Source organism: Elephas maximus, chromosome 4, assembly GCF_024166365.1.
Source record: "Elephas maximus indicus isolate mEleMax1 chromosome 4, mEleMax1 primary haplotype, whole genome shotgun sequence".
Lineage (NCBI taxonomy): Eukaryota > Metazoa > Chordata > Mammalia > Proboscidea > Elephantidae > Elephas > Elephas maximus.
The window spans coordinates 174,146,904-174,171,092 of record NC_064822.1 but is presented as its reverse complement, the minus strand read 5'-3'; the positions used below and the strand labels follow the sequence as shown (position 1 = coordinate 174,171,092).

The following is a 24,189-nucleotide window of genomic DNA, read 5'->3' as shown; positions in this document are numbered from 1 at the left end:
AAATCCACTAGCCGCTCCTTGGAAACCCAATGGAGCAGTTCTGCTCTATCCTGTAGGTTGCTGTGAGTCAGAATCAACTTGATGGCAACAGACTTTTTTTTTTTTTTTAACATCTATTTATTATTTCTTTTTCTTTAAATTATAAGCTGAAAAGTGGGTATTATATTTTCTCTCTCTTAGATGTTTACGGTATCACCAAGTACTAAAATTCTTAAGTTACTCACTTGGCCAGAGTGATTCAATGGGATGTTTCAATTTTTTTTCTAACAAAGTTCTAGATTTTTTATTGTGGACTTTCTATGTGAACTTCATTTCATCAGGTTTAAACAAAAGGACAAGTTATTTAATGGCTTTGCTATTTTTCTCCATAATTTTTATGATCAAAACAAACTTTTGCTAATAGTCATTTAATGAAAACTTGTGATTTTTAAATTTAGGAACCACATTCAAATATTGGGAAACTTGCACAGTAATTTTTTTTAATTTTTAAGTATGGTTTCTGGAAGCAGGAATTTTTATATACCAGTAAAAGAAAAGATGATAAAAGGAAGATGTTGGGTTGCTGTCTCAACTTTTGGAATGCCACAATTTTGCGGTACTTTCTATATCTTCCAAATAGATGTTTTTAAGTGTTTTAATATTTTATTTTCTCTAGATTTTTGCTTCAGTGTCTTGAGGATCTTGATGCTAATCTGCGAAAATTAAACTCTCGTTTGTTTGTGATTCGTGGACAACCAGCAGATGTGTTTCCCAGGCTTTTCAAGGTAATTTAAAAAACCTTAGCAAAAAATAATAATTTTTTGTCAGAGAAAATAACATTTGTAAATAAGGCATTTGGGGTAATCTAAAATGTGGCGAATTTTTTAAAGAATTTTTAAATTAAATGTGGCAAATTTTTAAATAAACATGGTAAAAGACAGTGAAAAAATTATTTATGATGAAAATTTAAATTTTATGTCTACCTTAACCATTAGTCCCCCTTCTAGAAGCAACCAAATCCTACACAGTTTCTTGTGTATCCATTAGAAATATCCTTTGTATAAAAAACATTTGTGTATGTATATATATATATACAGTCCCTTTTTTTTAAAACCACAATGAAAGCTCATTGCCATTGAATCTCACATTACGTACACCACTCTGTGCCTTGCTTTGTTCACATAACCGTGTATTTTAGAGATTTTTCCATATCAACACAAGTTAACTTCTTCCGTCTCCATAGTATTCCATTGTGTAGATTTACCGTAGTTTCTTTAACTGACTTTCTATTGAATATCTATTATTTTTCCCCAGGCCCTTTGTTAATACAAATGTTGCTGCCAGTGAACATCCTTGACCACATAAATGTATCCTTGCTCACATGTGCCAGCATATTTGTGGGATAATTCTTAGATGAGGACTCTCTGGGTCAAAGGATTGTAATGATTGGCATGCCGTCGTTAATATAAAACTGTAGTTGTTTTGTTTTGTTTTTTAACTTGATAGCTTCTTAAAAATCTCCTAGCCTTCCCCTTTTTTGTGTATGAAAAAATTAGACCTAGATAGATTAAATGGGTTACCCAAGGTCATACACCTACCTCATGGAAGTGCTCAGATCAGAAGTCAAGTGTCTAAACTGTCCTTTATACTTAGGTCTTCCTGTTGGCTACCATTAGAATTCCTAACTGTATATCTGCTTTTTCTTGAAACTGTTTGAGCCATCAAATTGTTATAATTGCAATATTTCTGTTTTCCAATGATGACCAGTTCCTTTTTCCATGGGTTTAGAAGAAGCCAGTGGTTAAAGTGGTCAGCTGCTAACTGAAAGTTTGGCTATTCAAAGTCACTAGCAGTTCCATGGGAGAAAGATGTGGCAGTTTGCTTCCATAGAGGTTTACAGCCTTGGAACCCTGTGGGGTGGCTATGAGATGGCAGTGGGGTTTTTTGGTTAATGTTTAAGGTTTAGCTAATGGATCACACTTGCTTGTGAAAACTTCTCTTTTATTAAAATTCGTTCACTACTGCAGCTACTTATAGTCATAATTTAGCTTAGGTACATGGAAAAATTCTGATCAGAAAGCGTATCGGAAACAGTGGCAAGAATTTATTAGCAACTCAGAAATTTAAGAGTGTGTGTGTGTGGATAAATCTAAATCCATTTGGTATAAGTAAAACAAAGAAATCAAAACAGTCCAAAAGTATATACAATAACAAGCAGGCCACCCTCCCACTCCTAACCCTCATACACCCAGTTTCTCTGAGGGAGCATGTTCCTTTTGTCAGTAACTAGCTGACTGACTCAAATTAGTGTTTCTAGTTTTATTATTTTAAGTGCAACAAATAGTGAGAATTTTTAATAGATAATTAATCCTGTCATCACCCACATTAGAGGTAAGCTGGGGTTTAGACTTGATAGAGGTACCTTTAGTTTATTGGGATGATTGGCAGTCACTCTGATACTAATGTCTCCTCTAGTAGATATCTTCTCCCCTCTATAGCACTCATTCATTGTGCTTGATTTATATCAAGTATGTTTAAGATTGATGTCAGATTTTTTATGTACACACAAATATATACACACGTATGTCCGATAAACCTTTGTCATTTTTTCTGAGATGAATCCTACTTAGAACTTTTCCATGTAACTTAGTTAAATTCTGCCAGTATAGGTGTGAATCTCAGCAGTGGGGAGGAAGGGAGCGCTCTGAGTACTGAATTCATTCCTTGCTTATATCTCCTCCACTTAGAGATGGTGTTGGCTATTTTGGACTCTTCAGAGTAGTACCATCCAACAGAAGCCCATATGTAATTTTAAATTTTCTAATAGCCACATTTAAAAAAAGTAAAATGAAACAGGTGAAATTCATTTTAATAATATATTTTATTTAACCAGTGCATTTAAAATATTTCAGCACATAATCAATATAAAATTGCTGATAAGATATTTTACTTTTTTTTCTTATGAAGTCTTTGAAATGCAGTGTATATTCTATACCTGACAACACAGCTCAACTCAGACTAGTCACATTTGAAGTGCTCAGAAGCCACATGTGGGTAGTGGCTACCATATTGGACAGTATAGCCTTGGCTTCTGTTTTACCCCTTGCCATTGTCAACCACCTTTTAATAGCTAATAATTAAGCTTTACTACGTTAAAATTTTTCCTGTTCAAATTGCTGATGTGGTTTCTATCTCCTGACTGAACCCTGATTGATTCAGTCAATGAAACTGAAACTGCTTCTTTGAAAAGATTAACAAAGTTGATAAATTCCAAGCAATACTGATGAGGGCAAAAGAGGGAGAAAAACACAAATTATCTATATCAGGAATAAAAAAAAGGAAATATCACTAGAGAGTCCCCAGACCTTAAAAGGATGATAAAGGATACTATAAAAACCATAAGGCAAATAAGTTCTGCAAACTTAGGTGAAATGGAAAAACACAAGTTACTAAAACTCTCATAAGAAGAAAGACTGAACATCCCTATAAACAAAAAAAAACAAACCCATTGCCATTGAGTCGATTCTGACTGTATAGCGACCCTATAGGACAAAATAGAACTGCCCATAGGGTTTCCAAGGAGCTGCTGGCAGATTCAAACTGCTGACCTTTTGGTTAGCAGCCGAGTTCTTGACAACTGTACCACCAGGGCTCCGAATATCCCTATATCTCTAAAGGAATTGAATTTGTAATCAGAAGCTTTTCCTTCCATAAATAAAACTCCAGGCCTAAGATCACTTCACTCATGAATTATAATGCCAGTATTATAAAACTTTCAGAAAACAAAGGAGGAGATTGGGAACCCTTTCCAACTCATTCTTATGAAACCAGCATAACCCTGATACCAAAACCTGATAAATTTTAAGAAAAAAAAAAAGTGTATAACCCAATATTGCTCATAAACAAAGACCTAGAAATCCTTAACAATATATTAACAAATTGAATCTTGCAGTATTTTAAAATAATGATATATCATGATCAAATGGGGATCATACTAGGAATACAAAGTTGGTTCAACATTTAAAAAATCAGTTAATGTATTATGTCCTATTAATAAAGGGAGAAAATTACGACTACCTCAATAGATGTAGAAAAAGCATTTGACAAAATTCAACACCCATTCATGTTTTTTTTTTAAGAACTTTTAGAATACTAGGAATAGAAAGAGACTTCCCTCAGTTTATAAAAGATGTCTACAAAAAAACACAACTAACATTATACCTTACAGTGGATCACTGAATGTTTTCCACCCAAGATAGAGAACAAAGCAAGGATATTCATTTTGACCACTTACTGTAAGTCCTAGCCAGTGCAATCTCGCAAGAAAAAGAGTAGATAATTAGCTGACTGTGTTAGTTAAGGTTATGTGTCAACTTGGCTGGGCCATGATTCTCAGTGGTTTGCCAGTTGTATGCCGTTGTGATCACCTCTATAATGGGATCTGCTGTAAGTAGCCAGTCAGTTGAAAGAGAGTTTCTTTGGGCGTGTGGCCTGCACTGAATGTAAGTGGACATTCTGGCAAGTCTTATGGGCTTTTACTCAAGCTGGATCCTGCGCTGGCTCCTGTTCATGTGACCTCTGGTTCTTTGGACTTGAGCTAGCAGCTTACCTGGAGTTTGCCTGCCAATCTTGGGATATGTCAGTCTTTGCAGCCTGTGAGCAAGAGCCCTGCTCTCTGACCTGTTGGTCTTGGGTTCGCCAGCCCTTGCAGCTACATAAATTAGGAGAAGCCTCTGTCCTAACGCATGGACTTGGAACATTCCAGCCTCAACAGCCACATGAATCATTTTGTAATATGAATCTCTCTATATATATGTTTGGAAACCCTGGATGCATAGTGGTTAAAAGCTTTGGCTGCTAACCAAAAGGTCAGCAGTTTGAATCAACCAGGCACTCCTTGGAAACCCTATGGGGCAGTTCTACTCTGTCCTATAAGGTCACTATGAGTTGGAATTAGTTGTTTTTTGTTTTTTTTTTTTATATATATATTTATATGCTTTACTGGTTTTGCTTTCTAAAGAACCCAGCCTAAGACATTTGGTACTGAGAGTGGGGTGCTACTCTAACAGATACCTAAAATGTGGAAGTGATTTTGCAACTGTGGATGGATAGAGGTCTCAGAAGGAAATGAGGAGAGTAGTTACACTGGAGATGGTGCACAGGGCAAGAAGCAGCAGCAGAGAAATGGCAGCAGCCGAACTAGGAGACCAGTACAAGACAGCGCAAGAGCTAACCCATGAAGCAAGAGAGCTGAGTGCCTTTGGCAGGAGGCTTCCTGGCAGAGTGGGGTGCCCCCGGGTACTTATCAGTGGAATTGAAGAGCTTTAGAACACTTGACTGAGCAGGGCATACACAGGCGGTGAGGCCTTACGGGCCAAGAGGCTAAGGAACCAGGAAGCAGAAACTGAAGAGACAAGGAACAGAGGAAACAGAACTGACTTTGTCTCAAAGGGTGGAGTCGCCATTTGGATGGACTAGGAGCATGGGGAACTCATACCACCAAGAAAGCAGCACCAGGAGCAGAGCACATCCTTTAGACCTGAGGTTCCTGCATGGAGAAGCTCCTAGACCAGGGGAAGATTGATGATGAGAATTTTCCTCCAGAGCTGACAGAGAGAGAAAAAGTCTTGCCCTGGAGGTGATGCCCTGAATTCGGACATTTAGCCTACTAGAGCTACAACCTTGAGTATATTCCACCTGAATTTAGAGACTATCTCAAGAATAGACTTGATCCGTTGAACACTAATGACCAAAGACCAGACGAGTTGTGGAAAGACATCATACGTGAAGAAAGCAAGAGATCATTAAAAAGACAGGAAAGAAAGAAAAGACCAAAATGGATATCGCAAGAGACTCTGAAACTGGCTCTTGAACATAGAGTAGCTAAAGCAAACAAAGAAATGATGAAGTAAAAGAGCTGAACAGAAGATTTCAAAGGATAGCTCGAAAAGACAAAGCATTATAAAGACAAGTGCAAAGACCTGGCGTTAGAAAACCAAAAGGGAAGGAGCATGCTCAGCATTTCTCAAGCTGAAAAAACTGAAGAAAAAATTCAAACCTTGAGTTGCAGTATTGAAGGATTCTATGGGGAAAATATTAAATGATGCAGGACACATAAAAAGAATATAGAAGAAAGACACAGAGTTATTATACCAAAAAGAATTGGTCGACTTTCAGCCATTTCAGGAGGTATCATATGATCAGGAGCCTATGTTACTGAAGGACGAGGTCTAAGCTGCGCTGAGGGCATTGGTGAAAAACAAGGCTCCAGGAACTGACAGAATACCAATTGAAATGTTTCAACAAAGGGATGCAGCACTGGAAGTGCTCAATTGTCTATGCCAAGAAATTTGGAAGACAGCTACCTGGCCAACCGACTGGAAGAGATCCCTATTTATGCCTATTCCCAAGAAAGAGGATCTAACCAAATGTGGAATTATCGAACAACATCATTAATATCACATGCAAGTAAATTTTTACTAAAGATCATCCAAAAGCAGTTGCAGCAGTACATGGACAGGGAACTGCCAGAAATTCAAGACGGACTCAGGAGGGGACAGGGAACGAGGGATATCATTGTTGATGTCACATGGGTTCTGGCTAAAAGCAGAGAAAACCAGAAAAATGTTTACCTGTGTTTTACTGACTTTGCTAAGGCATTCGACTCTGTGGATCATAACAAATTTTGGATAACATTGAGAAGAATGGGAATTCTAGAGCACTTAGCTGTGCTCATGAAGAACCTGTACATTTATCAAGAGGCACTCTTTCAAACAGAACAAGGAGATACTCTATGGTTTAAAGCCAGGAAAGGTGTGTGTCAGGGTTGTATCTTCACCTTACCTATTCAATCTGTATGTTGAGCAAATAATTCAAGAAGCTGAACTATATGAAGAAAAATACAGCATCAGGATTAGAGGCAGACTTAGTAACAACCTGCGTTATGCAGGTGACACAACCTTGCTTGCTGAAAGTGAGGAAGACTTGAAGCACTTACTGATGAAGACCAAAGACTACAGCCTTCACTATGGATTACACCTCAACATAAAGAAAACAAAAATCCTCACAACTGGACCAATAAGCAACATTATGATAAACAGAGAAAAGATTGAAGTTGTCAAGGATTTCATTTTACTTGAATCCACAATCAACAACCCTGGAAGCAGCAGTCAAGAAATCAAACAGCATATTGCGTTGGACACATCTGCTGTAAAAGACCTGTTTAAGGTGTTAAAAAGCAAAGATGTCACTCTAAGGACCAAGGTGCACCTGACCCAAGCCGTGGGGTTTTCAGTTGCCTCATATGCATGTGAAAGCTGGGCAGTGAATAGGGAAGACCGAAGAAGAATTGACACCTTTGAATTATGGTGTCGTTGGAGAATATTGAATATACCGTGGACTGCCAGGAGAACAAATGAATCTGCCTTGGGAGAAGTACAGCCAGAATGCTCCTTAGAAGCGAGGACGGTGAGACTTCATCTCACGTATTTTGGACATGTTATCAGGAGGAACCAGTTCTTGGAAAAAGACATCATACTTGGTAGAGGGCCAGCAAAAGAGAGGAAAACCCTCAACAAGATGGATTGACACAGTGGCTCCAACAATGAGCTCAAACACAACTATGATTGTGAGGATGGTACAAAACTGGGCAGTGTTTCGTTCTGTTGTACACAGGGTGGCTGTGAGTCAGAACCAACTGGACAGCACCTAACAACAACAGTTATGAAGATGAGGCAGGCCCAGGCAACGTTTTGTTCCTTCTTTTTTTTCCTTAATTTTATTTATTTTGTTGTTGTTGATCGTTCTGTTCTTTTGTACATTAGTTCGCCGTAAGTCAGAGTCGATTGGACAGCAGCTAATAACAAGAAGTAAAAATAATAGCTGTCATTTATCGAGGGCTTACTATGTACTGTGCTCTGTCTTAAACACTTTAAATGCATTGTCTCATTTAACCCTTCAGCAACCCAATAACCTAATATTGTTTTTTTGTTTTGTTTCATTTTACTGTAGCAGATACTTAACATAGCATTTACTATGTGCTAGACACACACTATTCTAAGCACTTAACATTATCACCTTTTTATAGGTTAGGAAACAGGTATGGGAGTTTAGCAACTTGCCTAAATAGTCGAGCCAGCCTTTGAACTCAAGAAGTCTGACTTTAGATTCTGTGTTTATTAACTACTAGTCTGTATTGCCTCACTATAAAACAAATATGATGCTTTCTCTTTTCATTTTAATTAATCTTTAACTTTGAAAAGTTTACGTGTACTAACAAATCTGAACAATGCAGAGTGCATTAAAACAAAAATTATTTACACTTCCAAATTAAATTCCTCCAAGGTAACAGCTAGTAAGAGCTTGGTGTGCATTCTTCAAGACTTTGAAGAAAGGAAAACTAAAACAATAAGATACTATTTTTCTCCTGGTAGTTTAGTAGAGATTTAAAAAGATCACTAATACATGTTATTGCCAAGAGTGTGAGGAGCAAGCACTCCAGGGTACTACTGACAGGGGCATAAATTGGTACAAGATACCTGGTGGAAAATTTGGCAGTGTCTGTCAGACCCCTGGTGGTGAAGTGATTAATTGCTCAGGCTGCTAACGGAAAGGTCAGCAGTTCAGATCCACCAGCCACTCTGTGAAAATCCTGTCCAATAGGGTTGCTATGAGTTGGAATCAACTCGAAAGCACTCAGCAGCATCAGAATTTTAAATGTGCTTATCTTTGATCCATCGATTGTTTTTTCAAGGAATTATTTCTGGAAATAATGGGACAAATGCCCTAAAATGTTTCAGATGTATGCATAAAGATGTATACTGCACGGTTATAGTAGTGCTTGAAAAAAAATTCAGAACACCCTTTGTCCAGTCTGTAAAGGTTTGGAGACATTACGGATTCTTTGATATCAAAGTAGATTTTAAAATTAAAAAAATCTTCACTAGCTCCTTGGAAAATTACTTAATTCCCTTAAGTTACAGTCTCCTCATGAAAATCACTATAAAGAGATGATATATGTAAAGAACACATTAATATAGCACCAGGCACTCAGTAAGTAGCTGCTGTTATGGTTACTACCTCCAAATTTTCCAGTTAACATTTTTTTGACACTCAGAAATGAAATACTTTGTATCCTTAGCAGAGCAACTTATACCATGTCAATGGTCAAAAGGTTGTTAAGGACCAGGTCTTAGAGTCAGCAGACACATAAATTCCAGTTTTGGCTGTCTGTGAATCTGGGCAAATCCTGAAATTTTTAAATAACCTTATCTCCAAAATGGCGATACCAACCGACATGCCAGACTCTGAGGGTTGTTTTGAGAATCACAGGAGATAATGTATGTATAAGTAATTTGAAAAAATAAAGTGCTATACAAACACATTTAGTGTAGGAAGCTGGTTTTAAGCAGATTGCTAGAGGGTCTAATGCCTAGCTCAGTGCCTGGAATGTATTAAGTACACATTTGTATATACATATTTTTGAATTGATAAAATGTACATTTTGTTTCTGCATATTCAAAATTTATGTGTAAACTTTCACCTAAAACACAATGAACTATTACTTTAAAAAAAGGTTAATTTATGTATAATCATTGATACGTAGATTTTGAACTTTTCACTTTTTACCATCCTTTGTTATGACAGAAAAAAAATTATTAAAATTTATGTACTTTTTCGCCCCATACTCTTAGGAATGGGACATTACTAAACTTTCAATTGAGTATGATTCTGAGCCCTTTGGAAAGGAACGAGATGCAGCCATTAAGAAACTGGCTACAGAAGCTGGAGTAGAGGTCATTGTACGAATTTCACATACATTATATGACCTGGACAAGTAAGTTTTAACATCTGGGACTAAGTCTGTGAAATGAAAAGAACAGTATGTACTTCATAGAGTTGTGGGAAAATTAAATGAGCATATGTCAAATCCTTAGCATTTAATTTAGCTGCTCTGATTTTTATACACCCAATGACAGGCATCCCATCAAAATTACAGGCATAGTGCAAAAGATAAAAATACTTAGCATTTCATTTTCAAAACTGTTAATTGGACTGTCAGAATTTTCCTTGACAGGTCTAACAGCCTACTGTGGTTTGCCTTTCTGGGTTCTTAGCATTTTATAGTTTATGTGATATATAGCCATAAACCGGCTTGATATTTTGTATGATTGTCTTCTGTTATTTTATTTCACATGTATATATCTTTTCTCCCTACCTGGATTTTAAATCCAGATGCAAATTGTGTATAATATTGCTTTGCACACCTGGTCCTCTGAACAATGACATAATACCATAGCTCCTAACGTATATTCCTTGGAACCCCAGATCCTGGTGATGCTTTATCAACCAAAGATTTCGTGGTCAAATTTAAGTTCAGGAAGTATTACATACGATGAGCGAGTTTTGGAAGTTCATAAGGTTTGTTAACTTATTAAAACTTTCGGCATACAGTCACTCTTGGAGTGCCGGAATCTCATAATTCATGTACCTTTTAAATTATTATTTTTTTTTTTATTTATATACACATTTCAGGAGCCCTGGTGGCACAGTGGTAAAACACTTGGTTGCTGCTTGGCTGCCAACCAAAAGGTTGCAAGTTTAGAACTCAGCGGCTGCTCCCCGGGAGAAAGATGTGGCAGCCTGCTTCTGTAAAGATTTACAGCCTTGGAAACTCTATGGAGCAGTTCTCTTCTGTCCTATAGGGTTGCTAAGAGTCGGAATCAGCTCGACAGCAATGGGAATGGGGTATACATATTTCATCAAATTGATGAAGCTAAATCTATAAGTAACGTGACAAACTAGTTAATTTTATTCCACTTTTCCAGGTATCAAAAAGTTATGATTTGATTAAGGCAAGGATCTTACTTGAAATTAAGCTAGAAATTATATATCCTTTGACAATAAACTTGCCTTCTGGTTTACCAGTTTGCTTAACGTTAGGGAACTGATAGCAAGGAGACAAAACAGGATACGAGCAGTGGATTCTAAGTGGAAGACTCAGTATTAAGCACAAAATTAGTGTTCACTGTATTGAATTTGAATATATACATGTGAAAGTGTAACACATAGAAAATGTTTTTCCAAAGGTTCTCATTTTGTAACTGTGTTGCTTAATTAGCAGTGTCCGAAACAGTATCATTGCAGTGTTACTGCAATCAACAAATTTCATTATGACTCTGTGTATAAATTCAAAATATCACACCAAAGCAAAATTCACTAAAGGCAGAGGAATAGCTTTTATGGTGATTACTTTCTGTACCTACATTTGATGGATAGTTTTACATGGTATTATGAACATATGATAGCTTTGGATAAAGAAAATCTTGATTTGCCATTTACCCATTATGAGACCTTTTCCAAGTTAATACTCCTGGTAGACTTCAATTTCCTCATCTATAAAATGAGAGGGTTGGATTTTACCAGTAATTCTTTATTAAGCCCAGATGCTAGTAAATGGCCTTAGTGAAAAAGAATAGTTAGTTATTCCAAAAGAGCATCTAATCTAAAGTATGATTGGCAAGGCTAATTATTCTTTTGAAATATGAATTAATTGTGGCAATTAGTGATCATTAGTAAATACAAAAGGTGCTTAAATTTAAATAATTTGAAATTTGGGGACTTACATGTCCTAAGTACTTGTGTGACACAAGATACATTTGTTGACATCTCTGATGAAGGCATGAATGCAATTAGCAAGTAATTGTCACTATAATAATACAGAGTCCTAACAAATGAGACCTGCTAATTGCTCCTTGGTGTAATTATTGGCCTGGTTTTGTTTTTATTGATGATTGAGAGATTCTTTGACCTGAGTCTAGTATGTTTTTTACATGTCCCTAATTTTTTGTTTCTGCGTTTAGGCAAATTTAACCACTTTGTTGTTTTTTCACCCATAAGTGCTTAACACCCTTTATCGTAAAAGTTTCTGGTATTTGCATACTGTGTGTTTTTTATACTTAGATGTTTGGAAAATGAAGAGAGTGATTTTTAGACTCATTAATCATTTTGAACCGGTTGCCTCATCATATAAGAAGCTAACATTCTCTTAGAAGTTTAAGTGATTAAACTTATGTTCTGATTTTAAGCCTTTCAGAGCTTATCAACCAAGATATATTGTTATTTTTTTATACTAACAGCATTTTACTAACTCTTATAATAGGATCATAGAACTCAATGGTGGACAGCCGCCTCTAACTTATAAAAGATTCCAGACTCTCATCAGCAAAATGGAACCACTAGAGATACCAGTAGAGACAATTACTTCAGAAGTAATAGGAAAGTGCACGACTCCTCTGTCTGATGACCATGATGAGAAATATGGAGTCCCGTCACTAGAAGAACTTGGTGAGTGTAAACTGTGATAAATGTGGAACTTGAGTTAATAAATCACAAATCACTCAGAAAAGCCCACTTCTGCTTCTGCCATGTAAAGTATTTACAGCCAAATACTAAAAGAAGAAAAAGAAAAAAGACGCCCTTAAACTAAAACTAAGAAGTGCTAAATCTGTACCTTAGTCATGTGTTCTGTAAACATGTGATCTATCATTATCACCTTAAGGCGGAGGTTCTAAGATGTAGGTCCTAAATAATAGAGACTTATGTCAAATACTCTATATATGAGAGCCTATCCAGAGCCCTCAAATAAATTTTATGCTACTCCCATAATTTTTCTGCAAAGTAATTTGTTTTCCCAATTATTGCAGTTAAGTAAAAATCATTTTAGCTCCAGAAGAATGATTTTTTTTTCTTTTTTTAGGTTTTGATACAGATGGCTTACCCTCTGCAGTGTGGCCAGGTGGAGAAACTGAAGCACTTACACGTTTGGAAAGGCATTTGGAAAGAAAAGTAAGATAATATAAAGAATATAGCCATGCTCATATTTCCAAAGTGACATTTTGAAGATAATGTTTCACTATTTTTAATGAAATAAAAACTATACTGGGGAAGAAGGCGAACTGAGGGAAATAGTTGTGTTCTTGTTGTTAGGTGCTGTCAAGTTAGTTCCAACTCAACGCAACCCCACATACAATAGAATGAAACACTGCCTGGTCCTGCGCCATCCTCACAATCACGTTTATACTTCAGCCCATTGTTGCAGCCCCTGTCTCAGTCCATCTCGTTAAGGGTCTTCCTCTTTTTCAATGACCTTCTACGTTAGCAGGCATGATATCCTCCTCCAGGGATTGGTTCCTTCTGATAACATATCCAAAGTATTTGAGATGAAGTCTCACCATCCTTCTAAGGAGTGTTCTGGCTGTACTTCTTTCAAGACAGATTTGTGTGTTCTTCTGGAAGTCCATTGTATATTCAACATTCTTCTCCAACACCTTAAGTCAAAGGCAAACCTAACTGAACAACTTCATCTCCTCATTTAAGTACCCTACACCATCCCCTTCTAATTATTTCCCCTTTAGCTACTACCCATACCATCTATTTCTTTCTACCTATGTGGTATCTGATGACTGTAATTTTGAAGCTAGGATAGAGTTCTTCTCTTTCACTTTTACCTCATCTGATGTAAGAGTGTCAGTGAGACAGACTGAAGGCACTGTCAGCCTTGTGTTGGGAATTTGAAGGTAACTTGTTTCACATGGGAAACCCTGGTGGTGTAGTGGTTAAGTGCTATGGCTGCTAATTAGAAGGTCAGCAATTCCAATCTACCCACTGCTCCTTGGAAACTATGGGGCAGTTTTACTCTGTCCTATAGGGTCACTATGAGTCAGAATCGACTCAACGGCAGTGGGTTTGGGTTTTGTTTCACATGGCTGTGTGCTATACGGGGATGGCTGAAACAAAAGAATGCACACTTTTTTTAATCCGTTCTTATTTTGTATTAAAATATGCCATTTGTGGCTGGGATAATAATAAAATTTTATTCTCCAAGAACTACATAATTTTAAAAACAAATTTCAATTTTGACCACTTTTGTAAAATGGAAAAAGCAGTTAGCTAATGTAATTCTTTATGTGTGTTTTCAGGCTTGGGTGGCAAACTTTGAAAGACCTCGTATGAATGCAAATTCCCTGCTTGCAAGTCCTACTGGACTCAGTCCTTATCTCCGATTTGGTTGTTTGTCATGTCGATTATTTTACTTCAAATTAACAGATCTCTACAAAAAGGTATTATCTAAAACTAGAGCATATTTTTCAAAATAAGTTTTTAAAAATTGCCTGATCACACTTTGCTTTTGAATCTTAGGTAAAGAAGAACAGTTCCCCTCCCCTTTCTCTTTATGGGCAGCTATTATGGCGTGAATTTTTCTACACAGCAGCAACAAATAATCCACGCTTTGATAAAATGGAAGGAAACCCTATCTGTGTTCAGATTCCTTGGGATAAGAATCCTGAGGCATTAGCCAAATGGGCAGAAGGCCGAACAGGTTTTCCCTGGATTGATGCCATTATGACACAACTTCGTCAAGAGGGTTGGATTCACCATTTAGCCAGACATGCAGTTGCTTGCTTCTTGACACGAGGTGACCTGTGGATTAGTTGGGAAGAAGGAATGAAGGTAAGTGTTCTTCTAGCTAATGTAGCACGGTCTTATTTTGAAGGAATCCTACCTTATTGAAACAAATCCTAGAAGTTGTATATTATGTAGATTCATTTATAGTCTAGTTTTTTTAGTGGATAAAGCATTTAATTCCCACATTTTTGCAGCACATGATGGTACTGTCAGACAGGAAGAGTGCTGAAAACTGATTAAATTGATTAACCTAAAGTCATTTCAGTGGCATAAACCAGCCTAGCCCGTCAAGGGAACTCTAAGATTAACACTCTGGGCTTATTGGATAGAAATCTTCATAGGTGATCATTTCTGTCACCAAGAAGGATTCGCCCAAGAGTTCTTAAAAATAGTGAATTCTTATTATAAATTTAAATATAAATCATTTCACCTTACTTTACCACCACAGCTTTTTAGGAACGTTTCTAGTGGTGCAGTGGTTACGCACTGGGCTGCTAACCAGACAGTCAGTAGTTTGAACCCACCAACCGCTCCACAGGAGGAAGATTTGGAGGTCTGCTTCCACAAAGATTTACAGCCTTGGAAATCTACTCTCCTGTAAGGTTGCTGGGAGTCGAAATGGACTTGACCACAACGATTTGGTTTTCTGGTTTTAAAATGAAGCGTGCTACATTTTGTAACATCATCTTAGGGTTATATGTAACAGGACTTATGTATGTGTTTTACTCTCTTGGCTATATTATTAATTTTCCCTATCTGAGGACCATTTCTTGATTCTGTGTTATTTTGCATCTCTTATATTTGCTGGTACAAAGTTGTACATGAAGTAGATACATAGCAATACAGCACACACTTTATGAATTTATTAAAAATAGTTTATTTTAATTCTGTTTTCCTTTTTGGATCAAGGAATTCCAAATTTAAACTATATGGCACTAATAAAGTTTTAAAGATCATTTATATTTGGGTGCTCCTTAATGTAGGCTTATGTAGCCACTGTACAAGCCTCTAAGTTTTGATGTTATTTATTTGGTAGCATTTTTGCTTTCTTGAAAGTGTTTTATTGTTTTTTTTTTTTCAAATTTTTTTTCAAATCTCTTTGTATCCCATCTTACTCTTTTTAAATCAGTGACTTGAGTAATTATTTTTACCTGTCCCTTCACCCCATAACACTGCAAACGTTAGAAAGGTAAATTTTATTCAGAAATCTACTCATATTACCAATATGCTTCTTTCCTTAAAATGACTTATTATAAAATTCTGTGCAACAGAACATAGACAAGGAAACTAATCTTGGAATATTTTAGAATTCTGTGCCAGATTTTCTTTGCCTTGACTTTTGATCTTTGATGACCTGAAAATGCTTGCTTTGAAATTATGTGTATGCAAACTAATTCGTTACTGTTACTTCTTAAGGTATTTGAAGAATTACTCCTTGATGCAGATTGGAGCATAAATGCTGGAAGTTGGATGTGGCTGTCTTGTAGTTCCTTTTTCCAACAGTTTTTTCACTGCTACTGTCCTGTTGGTTTTGGTAGAAGAACAGATCCCAATGGAGACTATATCAGGTAAATAAGGGTGATTGTTATTCAGTTTGGAATAGCAAATCCTGGAAGAGCTTTCCTGTTTAAGCAACACTTAAAATATTCCTGATGGGCAGCAGGAGAAGGGTAAACAGATCACTTTAATGATACTGATTTGATTTTGGTTGTACATAGCTAATAACCCCATGCCATCAAGTCAATTCCAACTCATAGCGACCCTGTAGTTTGTTATAATTTGCTTACAGTACCTTATAATAATGATTTTTCTTCCTTATCCTAAAAGGCGTTATTTGCCTGTCCTGAGAGGCTTCCCTGCAAAATATATCTATGATCCCTGGAATGCACCAGAAGGTATCCAGAAGGTAGCCAAATGTTTGATAGGAGTTAATTACCCTAAACCAATGGTGAACCATGCTGAGGCAAGCCGTTTGAATATTGAAAGGATGAAGCAAATATATCAGCAGCTTTCACGATACAGAGGACTAGGTATGTCAGTAACTGTCTTTAGTCTGTGTTTCTTTGGCAGCTGGTTATATATGTATTCTTGAGTTCTATCTTGATCATAATTTAATAGGATGTTTTTTCCCTTTAGGTCTTCTTGCATCAGTGCCTTCTAATCCTAATGGAAATGGAGGTCTCATGGGCTATTCTCCAGGAGAAAACACCCCAGGTTGTAACAGCAGTGGAAGTAAGCGAAAAGGAACTTTATGTGCTTTCTCACACAAATGATAATCAGATATGTTGTTTATTGAACTTCATTGTAATAATATGTTTTCGAAAGTCTATCTGTAAAATGAGTATGCAAGGTTATTTTGGTAAAAATGCATACACGCTCACACACACATACATACACATCTTCTTAATCCATTACTGACATTTTAGAGATGAAAAGCATCATTACATATAGTAGAATTTACATCAAGTTAGAGATACTGTAAACTGAATGAAGAGAGCAAATTTTTAAAGGATAAAATGAAATTCAGATTTCATATTTCCAGAAGGCTTGTTTTTCCCCCATGTGTCTGTCAGTTTGTCATACTGTGGGGGCTTGTATGTTGTTATGATGCTGGACGCTATGCCACCAGTATTCAAATACCAGCAGGGTCACCCACAGTGGACGGGTTTCAGCTGAGCTTCCAGACTAAGATTAGGAAGAAGGACTTGGAGGTCTGCTTCTGAAAAGAAGGAGCCAGTGAAAACCTTAAGAATAGCAGCGGAACATAGTCTGATAACAGTGCCGGAAGACAAGTCCCTCAGGTTGGAAGGCACTCCAACGGTGCCTGGGGAAGAGCTGCCTTCTCAAAGAGTCGACCTTAATCATGTGGATGGAGTCAAGCTTTTGGGACCTTCATTTGCTGATGTGGCATGACTCAAAATGAGAAGAAACAGCCACAAACACCCATTAATCAGAACGTGGACTGTATGAAGTGTGTATCTAGGAAAATTGGAAATCGTCAAAAATGAAATGGAGGAGGTGGGGCCAAGATGGCGGAAGAGCCAGACTCTTCTGGTGAACGCTCTTAAAAGAAAGACCTGAAAAAACAAGTGAAACAATTATATTTATGACAAGCTAGGAGCCCTGAACATCAAAGGCAAAGTTAGAAAACAGACTGAGCGGCGGAGACAGGAAGAGACAGTTCAGAAGTGGAGAGGAGTTACCAGACCGGAATCACCAGGATCCCTCAGGCACCATTCCCGGGAGCAACTGTGCCGGGCTGGCAGTACCGTTCGGCCACAGTTTCCTCAGGCAGCGTACTGTGGGCCTAAGGAGTGGTGGCTACACTCAGGTAACCCAGCCACCCGCAGCAGGGGTCCGGGGATAACTGGTACCTCCTAGTCTGCCCAACCAAAAGCATTGGGTGCCCATGGTGCATCTGCAGAACCCACCCACCTGTATACTTTAGGGAAAAGGGACGCACTTTCCTCACAGACACTGGGGGGGTCGTCGGTTGTCAGCCACCTGCCTTGTTAAGGTTGTGACCTGCGGCTGCAACCAGATACTGGTACCTACACCAATCACCCCTGTCTCTCTAAGACTGTAGGACAGTCTTGCTAAGGAAGGACACTATGTAATGATTAAAGGGACAGTATACCAGAAGGATAAAACCATATTAAATATTTGTGCACCCAATGACAAGGCTGCAAGATAGATAAAACAAACTCTAACAGCATTGAAAAGTGAGATAGACAGCTCCCTAATTTTAGTAGGAGACTTCAACGCACCGCTTTTGGTGAAGAAAAGGACATCCAGAAAGAAGCTCGATAAAGACACAAAAGATCCAAGTGCCACAATCAACCAACTTGACCTCATAGACATACACAGAACACTCCACCCAACAGCAGCCGAGTATACTTCCTTTCCTAGTGCACATGAAACATTCTCTAGAATAGGCCACATATTAGGTCATAAAGCAAGCCTTAGCAGAATCCAAAGCATCGAAATATTACAAAGCATCTTCTCTGGCCATAAAAGTAGAAATCAGTAACAGAAAAACGAGGGAAAAGAAATCAAACACTTGGAAACTGAACAGTACCCTGCTCAGAAACGACTGGGGTATAGAAGACATCAAGGATGGAATGAAGAAATTCATAGAATCCAATAAGAATGAAAACACTTCCTATCAGAATGTTTGGGACACGGAGAAAGCAGTGCTCAGAGGTCAACTTATATCAATAAATGCACACATACAAAAAGAAGAAAGGGCCAAAGTCAAAGAATTATCCCTACAACTTGAACAAATAGAAAGAAAGCAACAAATAAAACCCTCAGGCACCACAAGAAAGCAAAAAATAAAAATTAGAGCAGAATTACATGAAATAGAAAACAGAAAAACAATTGAAAGAGTTAACAAGACCAAAAGCTGGTTCTTTGAAAAAATTAAGAAAATCGATAAACCATTGGCCAAACTGACAAAAGAAAAACAGGAGAGGAAGCAAATAACTGGAATAAGAAATGAAGTGGGCGATATTACAACAGACCCAACTGAAATTAATCATATCAGATGACTATGAAAAATTGTACTCTAACAAATTTGAAACCTAGAAGAGATGGATTAATTCCTAGAAACACACTACCTACCTAAACCAATACAAACAGAGGTTGTCGTTGTTAGGTGCCGTTGAGTCGGTTGTGACTCATAGTGACCCTGTGCACAACAGAACAAAACACTGCCCGGTCCTGCGCCATCCTTACAATCGTTGTTATGCTTGAGCTCATTGTTGCAGCCACTGTGTCAATCCACCTCGTTGAGGGACTTCCTCTTTTCCGCTGACCCTGTACTTCGCCAAGCATGATGTCCTTCTCCAGAGACTGATTTCTCCTGACAACATGTCCAAAGTGTGTAAGACGCAGTCTCGCTATCTTTGCTTCTAAGGAGTATTCTGGTTGCGCTTCTTCTAAGACAGAGTCGCTCATTCTTTTTGCAGTCCGTGGTGTATTCAATATTCTTCGTCAGCACCATAATTCAAGGGTGTCAATTCTTTGGTCTTCCTTATTCATTGTCCAGCTTTCAAATGCATGTGATGCAATTGAAAATACCTTGGCTTGGGTCAGGCGCACCTTAGTCTTCAAGGTGACATCTTTGCTCTTCAACACTTTAAAGAGGTCCTTTGCAGCAGATTTACCCAATGCGACGCATCTTTTGATTTCTTGACTGCTGCTTCCATGGGTGTTGATTGTGGTTACAAGTAAAATGAAATCCTTGACAAACTTCAGTCTTCTCTCTGTTTATCATGATGTTGCTCATTGGTCCAGTTCTGAGGATTTTTGTTTTCTTTATGTTGACGTATAATCTGTACTGAGGGCTGTGGTCTTTGATCTTCATTAGTAAGTGCTTCAAGTCCTTTTCACTTTCAGCAAGGAAGGTTGTGTCATCTGCGTAACACAGGTTGTTAATGAGTCTTCCTCCAATCCTGATGCCCCATTCTTCTTCATATAGTCCAGTTTCTCGCATTATTTGCCCAGCATACAGATTGAATAGGTATGGTGAAAGAATACAACCCTGATGCACAGCTTTCCTGACTTTAAACCAATCAGTTTCCCCTTATTGTGTCCGAACAACTGCCTCTTGATCTATGTAAAGGTTCCTCATGAGAGGTAGAACAACTAAATAAACCCATAACAAAAGAAGAGATTGAAAAGGTAGTCAAAAAATTCCCAACAAAAAAAAGATGCACCCCAGACAGCTTCACTGCAGAGTTCTATGAAACTTTCAGAGAAGAGTTAACACTGCTACTACTAAAGGTATTTCAGAGCATAGAAAAGAATGGAATACTCCCAAACTCATTCTATGAAGCCAGCATATCCCTGATACCAAAACCAGGTAAAGACACCACAGAAAAAGAAAATTACAGACCTATATCCCTCATGAACTTTGATGCAGAAATTGTCAACAAAATTCTAGCCAATACAATTGAACAACATATTAAAAAAATAATTCACCATGACCAAATGGGATTCATACCAGCTATGCAGGGATGGTTCAACATTAGAAAAACAATGTAATCCATCACATAAATAAAACAAAAGACAAGAACCACATGATCTTATCAATTAATGCAGAAACGGCATTTGACAAAGTTCAACACCCATTAATGATAAAAACTCTCAGCAAAATAGGAATAGGAGGAAAATTCCTCAACAAAATAAAGCGTATTTATACAAGGCCAATAGCCAACATCATCCTAAATGGAGTGAGTCTGAAAGCATTCCCCCTTGAGATCGGGAACTAGACAAGGATGCCCTTTATCATCACTCTTATTCAACATTGTGCTGGAGGTCCTAGCCAGAGCAGTTAGGCTAGATTAAGAAATACAGCACATCCAGATTGGTAAGGAAGAAGTAAAAATATCTCTGTTTGCAGATGACATGATCTTACACACAGAAAACCCTGAAGAACCCTCAAGAAAACTACTGAAACTAATAGAAGAGTTTAGCAGAATGTCAGGATACAAGATAAACATACAAAAATCAGTTAGATTCCTCTACACCAGCAAAAAGAACATCAAAGAGGAAATCACCAAATCAATACCATTTACAGTAGCCCCTAAGAAGATAAAATACTTAGGAATAAATCTTACCAGAGATGTAAAAGGCCTATACAAAGAAAACTACAAGACACTACTGCAAAAAACCAAAAGAGACCTACGTAAGTGGAAAAACATACCTTGCTCATGGATAGGATGACTTAACATTGCAAAAATGTCTATTCTACCAAAAGCCATCTATAGATACAATGCAATTCCAATCCAAATTCCAATGACATTTTTTAATGAGATGGAGAAACAAATCACCAACTTCGTATGGAAGGGCAAGAGGCCCCAGATAAGTAAAGCATTACTGAAGAAGAAGAACAAAGTGGGAGGCCTTACTTTACCTGATTTTAGAGCCTATTATAATGCCATAGTAGTCAAAACAGCCTGGTACTGGTACCACAACAGATACATAGACCAGTGGAACCGAATTGAGAATCCAGACATAAATCCATTCACATATGAGCAGCTGATACTTGACAAAGGCCCAAAGTCAGCTAAATGGGGAAAAGATAGCCTTTTTAACAAATGGTGCTGGCATAACTGGATATCCATCTGCAAAAAAATGAAACAAGACCCATACCTCAAACCATGCACAAAAACCAGCTCAAAATGGATCAAAGACCTAAATATAAAGTCTACAACTATAACAATCATGGAAGAAAAAATAGGGACAACACTAAGAGCCCTAATACATGGCATAAACAGTATACAAAACATTACTAACAATGCAGAAGAGAAACTAGACAACTGGGAGCCCCTAAAATCAAACACCTATGATCATCCAAAGACTTCACTAAAAGAGTAAAAAGATTACATACAGACTGGGAAAAAGCTTTTAGTTGTGATATTTCCGATCAGCAGCTGATCTCTCAAATCTATATGATACTATAAAAACTCAACTACAAAACAACCCAATTCAAAAATGGGCAAAGGATATGAACAGGCACTTCACTAAAGAACACATTCAGGAAGCTAACAGATACATGAAGAAATGCTCACTATCATTAGCCATTAGAGAAATGCAAATCAAAATTGCAATGAGATTCCATCTCACTTCAACAAGGCTGGCATTAATCCAAAAAACAGAAAATAATAAATCGTGGAGAGAGTGGAACACTTATACACTGCTGGTGGGAATGTGAAATGGTATAACCACTTTGGAAATCGATTTGGCCCTTCATTAAAAAACTATAAATAGAATTACCACATGATCCAGCAATCTCACTCCTTGGAATATATCCTAGAGAAATAAGAGCCCCCAAAAGAACAGATATTGTGCACACCCATGTTCGTTGCAGCACTGTTTACAATAGCAAAAAGATGGAAGCAACCAAGGTGCCCATCAACGGATGAATGGATAAATAAATTATGGTATATTCACACAGTGGAATACTATGCATCGATAAAGAACAGTGATGAATCTGTGGAAGATTTCATAACATGGAGGAATCTGGAAGGCATTATGCTGAGTAAAATTAGTTGCAAAAGGACACAAATATTGTATGAGACCACTATTATAAGAACTCGAGAAATACTTTAAACAGAGAAGAAAATATTCTTTGATGGTTATGAGAGTGGAGAAAGAGGGAGCAAGGGAGAGGGGTATTCACTAATTAGATAGTAGATAAGAACTATTTTAGGTGAAGGGAAAGGCAACATAATACAGGAAAGGTCAGCACAACTGGACTAAGCCAAAAGCAAAGAAGTTTCCTGAGTAAACTGAATGCTTCAAAGGCCAGCATAGCAGGGGCAGGGGTTTGGGGAACAATGGTTTCAGGGACATCTAAGTCAATTGGCATAAAAAAATCTATTAAGAAAACATTCAGCATCCCACTTTGGAGAGTGGCGTCTGGGGTCTTAAACGCTAGCAAGTGGCCATGTAAGTTTCATCAATTGGTCTCAACCCACCTGGAGCAAAGGAGAGTGAAGAACACCAAAGACACAAAGTAATTATGAGCCCAAGAGACAGAAAGGGCCACATAAACCAGAGATTACATTAGCCTGACACCAGAAGAACTGGATGGTGCCTGGCTACAACGGATGACTGCCCTGACAGGGAACACAACAGAGAACCCCTGTGGGAACAGGAGAGCAGTGGGATGCAGACCCCAAATTTTTATAAAAAGACCAGACTTAATGGTCTGACTGAGACTAGAAGGACCCTGGAGGTCATGGTCCCCACCTCCCCCGCCCCCGAAACCTTCTGTTAGCCCAATACAGGAACCATTCCCAAGCCAACTCTTCAGACAGGGATTGGACTGGACTATGGGATAGAAAATAATGCCGGTGAAGAGTGAGTTTCTTGGATCAAGTAGACACATGAGACTATGTGGATATCTCCTGTCTGGAGGGGAGATGAGAGGGCAGAGGGGTTCAGAAGCTGGCCGAATGGACACAAAAAGTGAGAATGGAGGGAAGGAGTATGCTGTCTCACTAGGTGGAAAGCAACTAGGAGTATATAGCAAGATGTATGTGAATTTTTGTATGAGAGACTGACTTGATTTGTAAACTTTCACTTAAAGCATAGTAAAAAAAAAAATGAAATGGAACATATAAACATCAAGATCCTAGGAATTGTGAGCTGAAATGGATTGGTATTGTCCATTTCAAACTGGACAATCGTATGGTCTACTATGCTGGAAATGACAACTTGAAGAGGAATGGTGTTGCGTTCATTGTCAAAAAAAAACATTTTGAGATCTATCCAGAAGTACAGTGCTGTCAGTGATAGGATAATGTACGTATGCCTACAAGGAACACCAGCTAATACCACTGTTACTCAAATTTACACACAAACCACTAAGGCCAAAGATGAAGAAATTGAAGATTTTTACCAACTTCTGCAGTCTGAAATTGATCAAACATGTGATCAGGATGCATTGGTAAATACTGGTGATTAGAATGTGAAAGTTGGAAACAAAAAAGGATCAGTAGTTGAAAAATATGACCTTGGTAATAGAAACAGTGCTGGAGATTACATGATAATTTTGCAAGATCAATGACTTCTTTATTGCAAATAACCTTTTTTCAACAACCTAGACAGTGTCTATACACACGGACCTCATCAGAGGGAATACACAGGAATCAAATTGACTATATCTGTGGAAAGAGACGATGGAAAAGCTCAATATCATCCATCAGAACAAGTCCAGGGTCCAGTTACACA

The 24,189-nt window shown here is 37.8% G+C and overlaps 1 protein-coding gene across 2 annotated transcripts in view; it reads left to right on the top strand.

Moving 5' to 3' along the window:
* CRY1 (cryptochrome circadian regulator 1) overlaps positions 1 to 24,189 on the top strand; it is a 108,718-nt gene that overhangs the window by 77,323 nt on the left and 7,206 nt on the right. For both annotated transcript variants that reach the window (XM_049884262.1, XM_049884261.1), the window contains exons 2-10: positions 656 to 764; positions 9,672 to 9,814; positions 12,140 to 12,324; positions 12,737 to 12,825; positions 13,959 to 14,099; positions 14,179 to 14,490; positions 15,862 to 16,013; positions 16,273 to 16,475; positions 16,582 to 16,677. In XM_049884262.1, the coding sequence (XP_049740219.1) occupies positions 656 to 764; positions 9,672 to 9,814; positions 12,140 to 12,324; positions 12,737 to 12,825; positions 13,959 to 14,099; positions 14,179 to 14,490; positions 15,862 to 16,013; positions 16,273 to 16,475; positions 16,582 to 16,677 (1,430 nt within the window). The remainder of the gene's footprint in view (positions 1 to 655; positions 765 to 9,671; positions 9,815 to 12,139; positions 12,325 to 12,736; positions 12,826 to 13,958; positions 14,100 to 14,178; positions 14,491 to 15,861; positions 16,014 to 16,272; positions 16,476 to 16,581; positions 16,678 to 24,189) is intronic.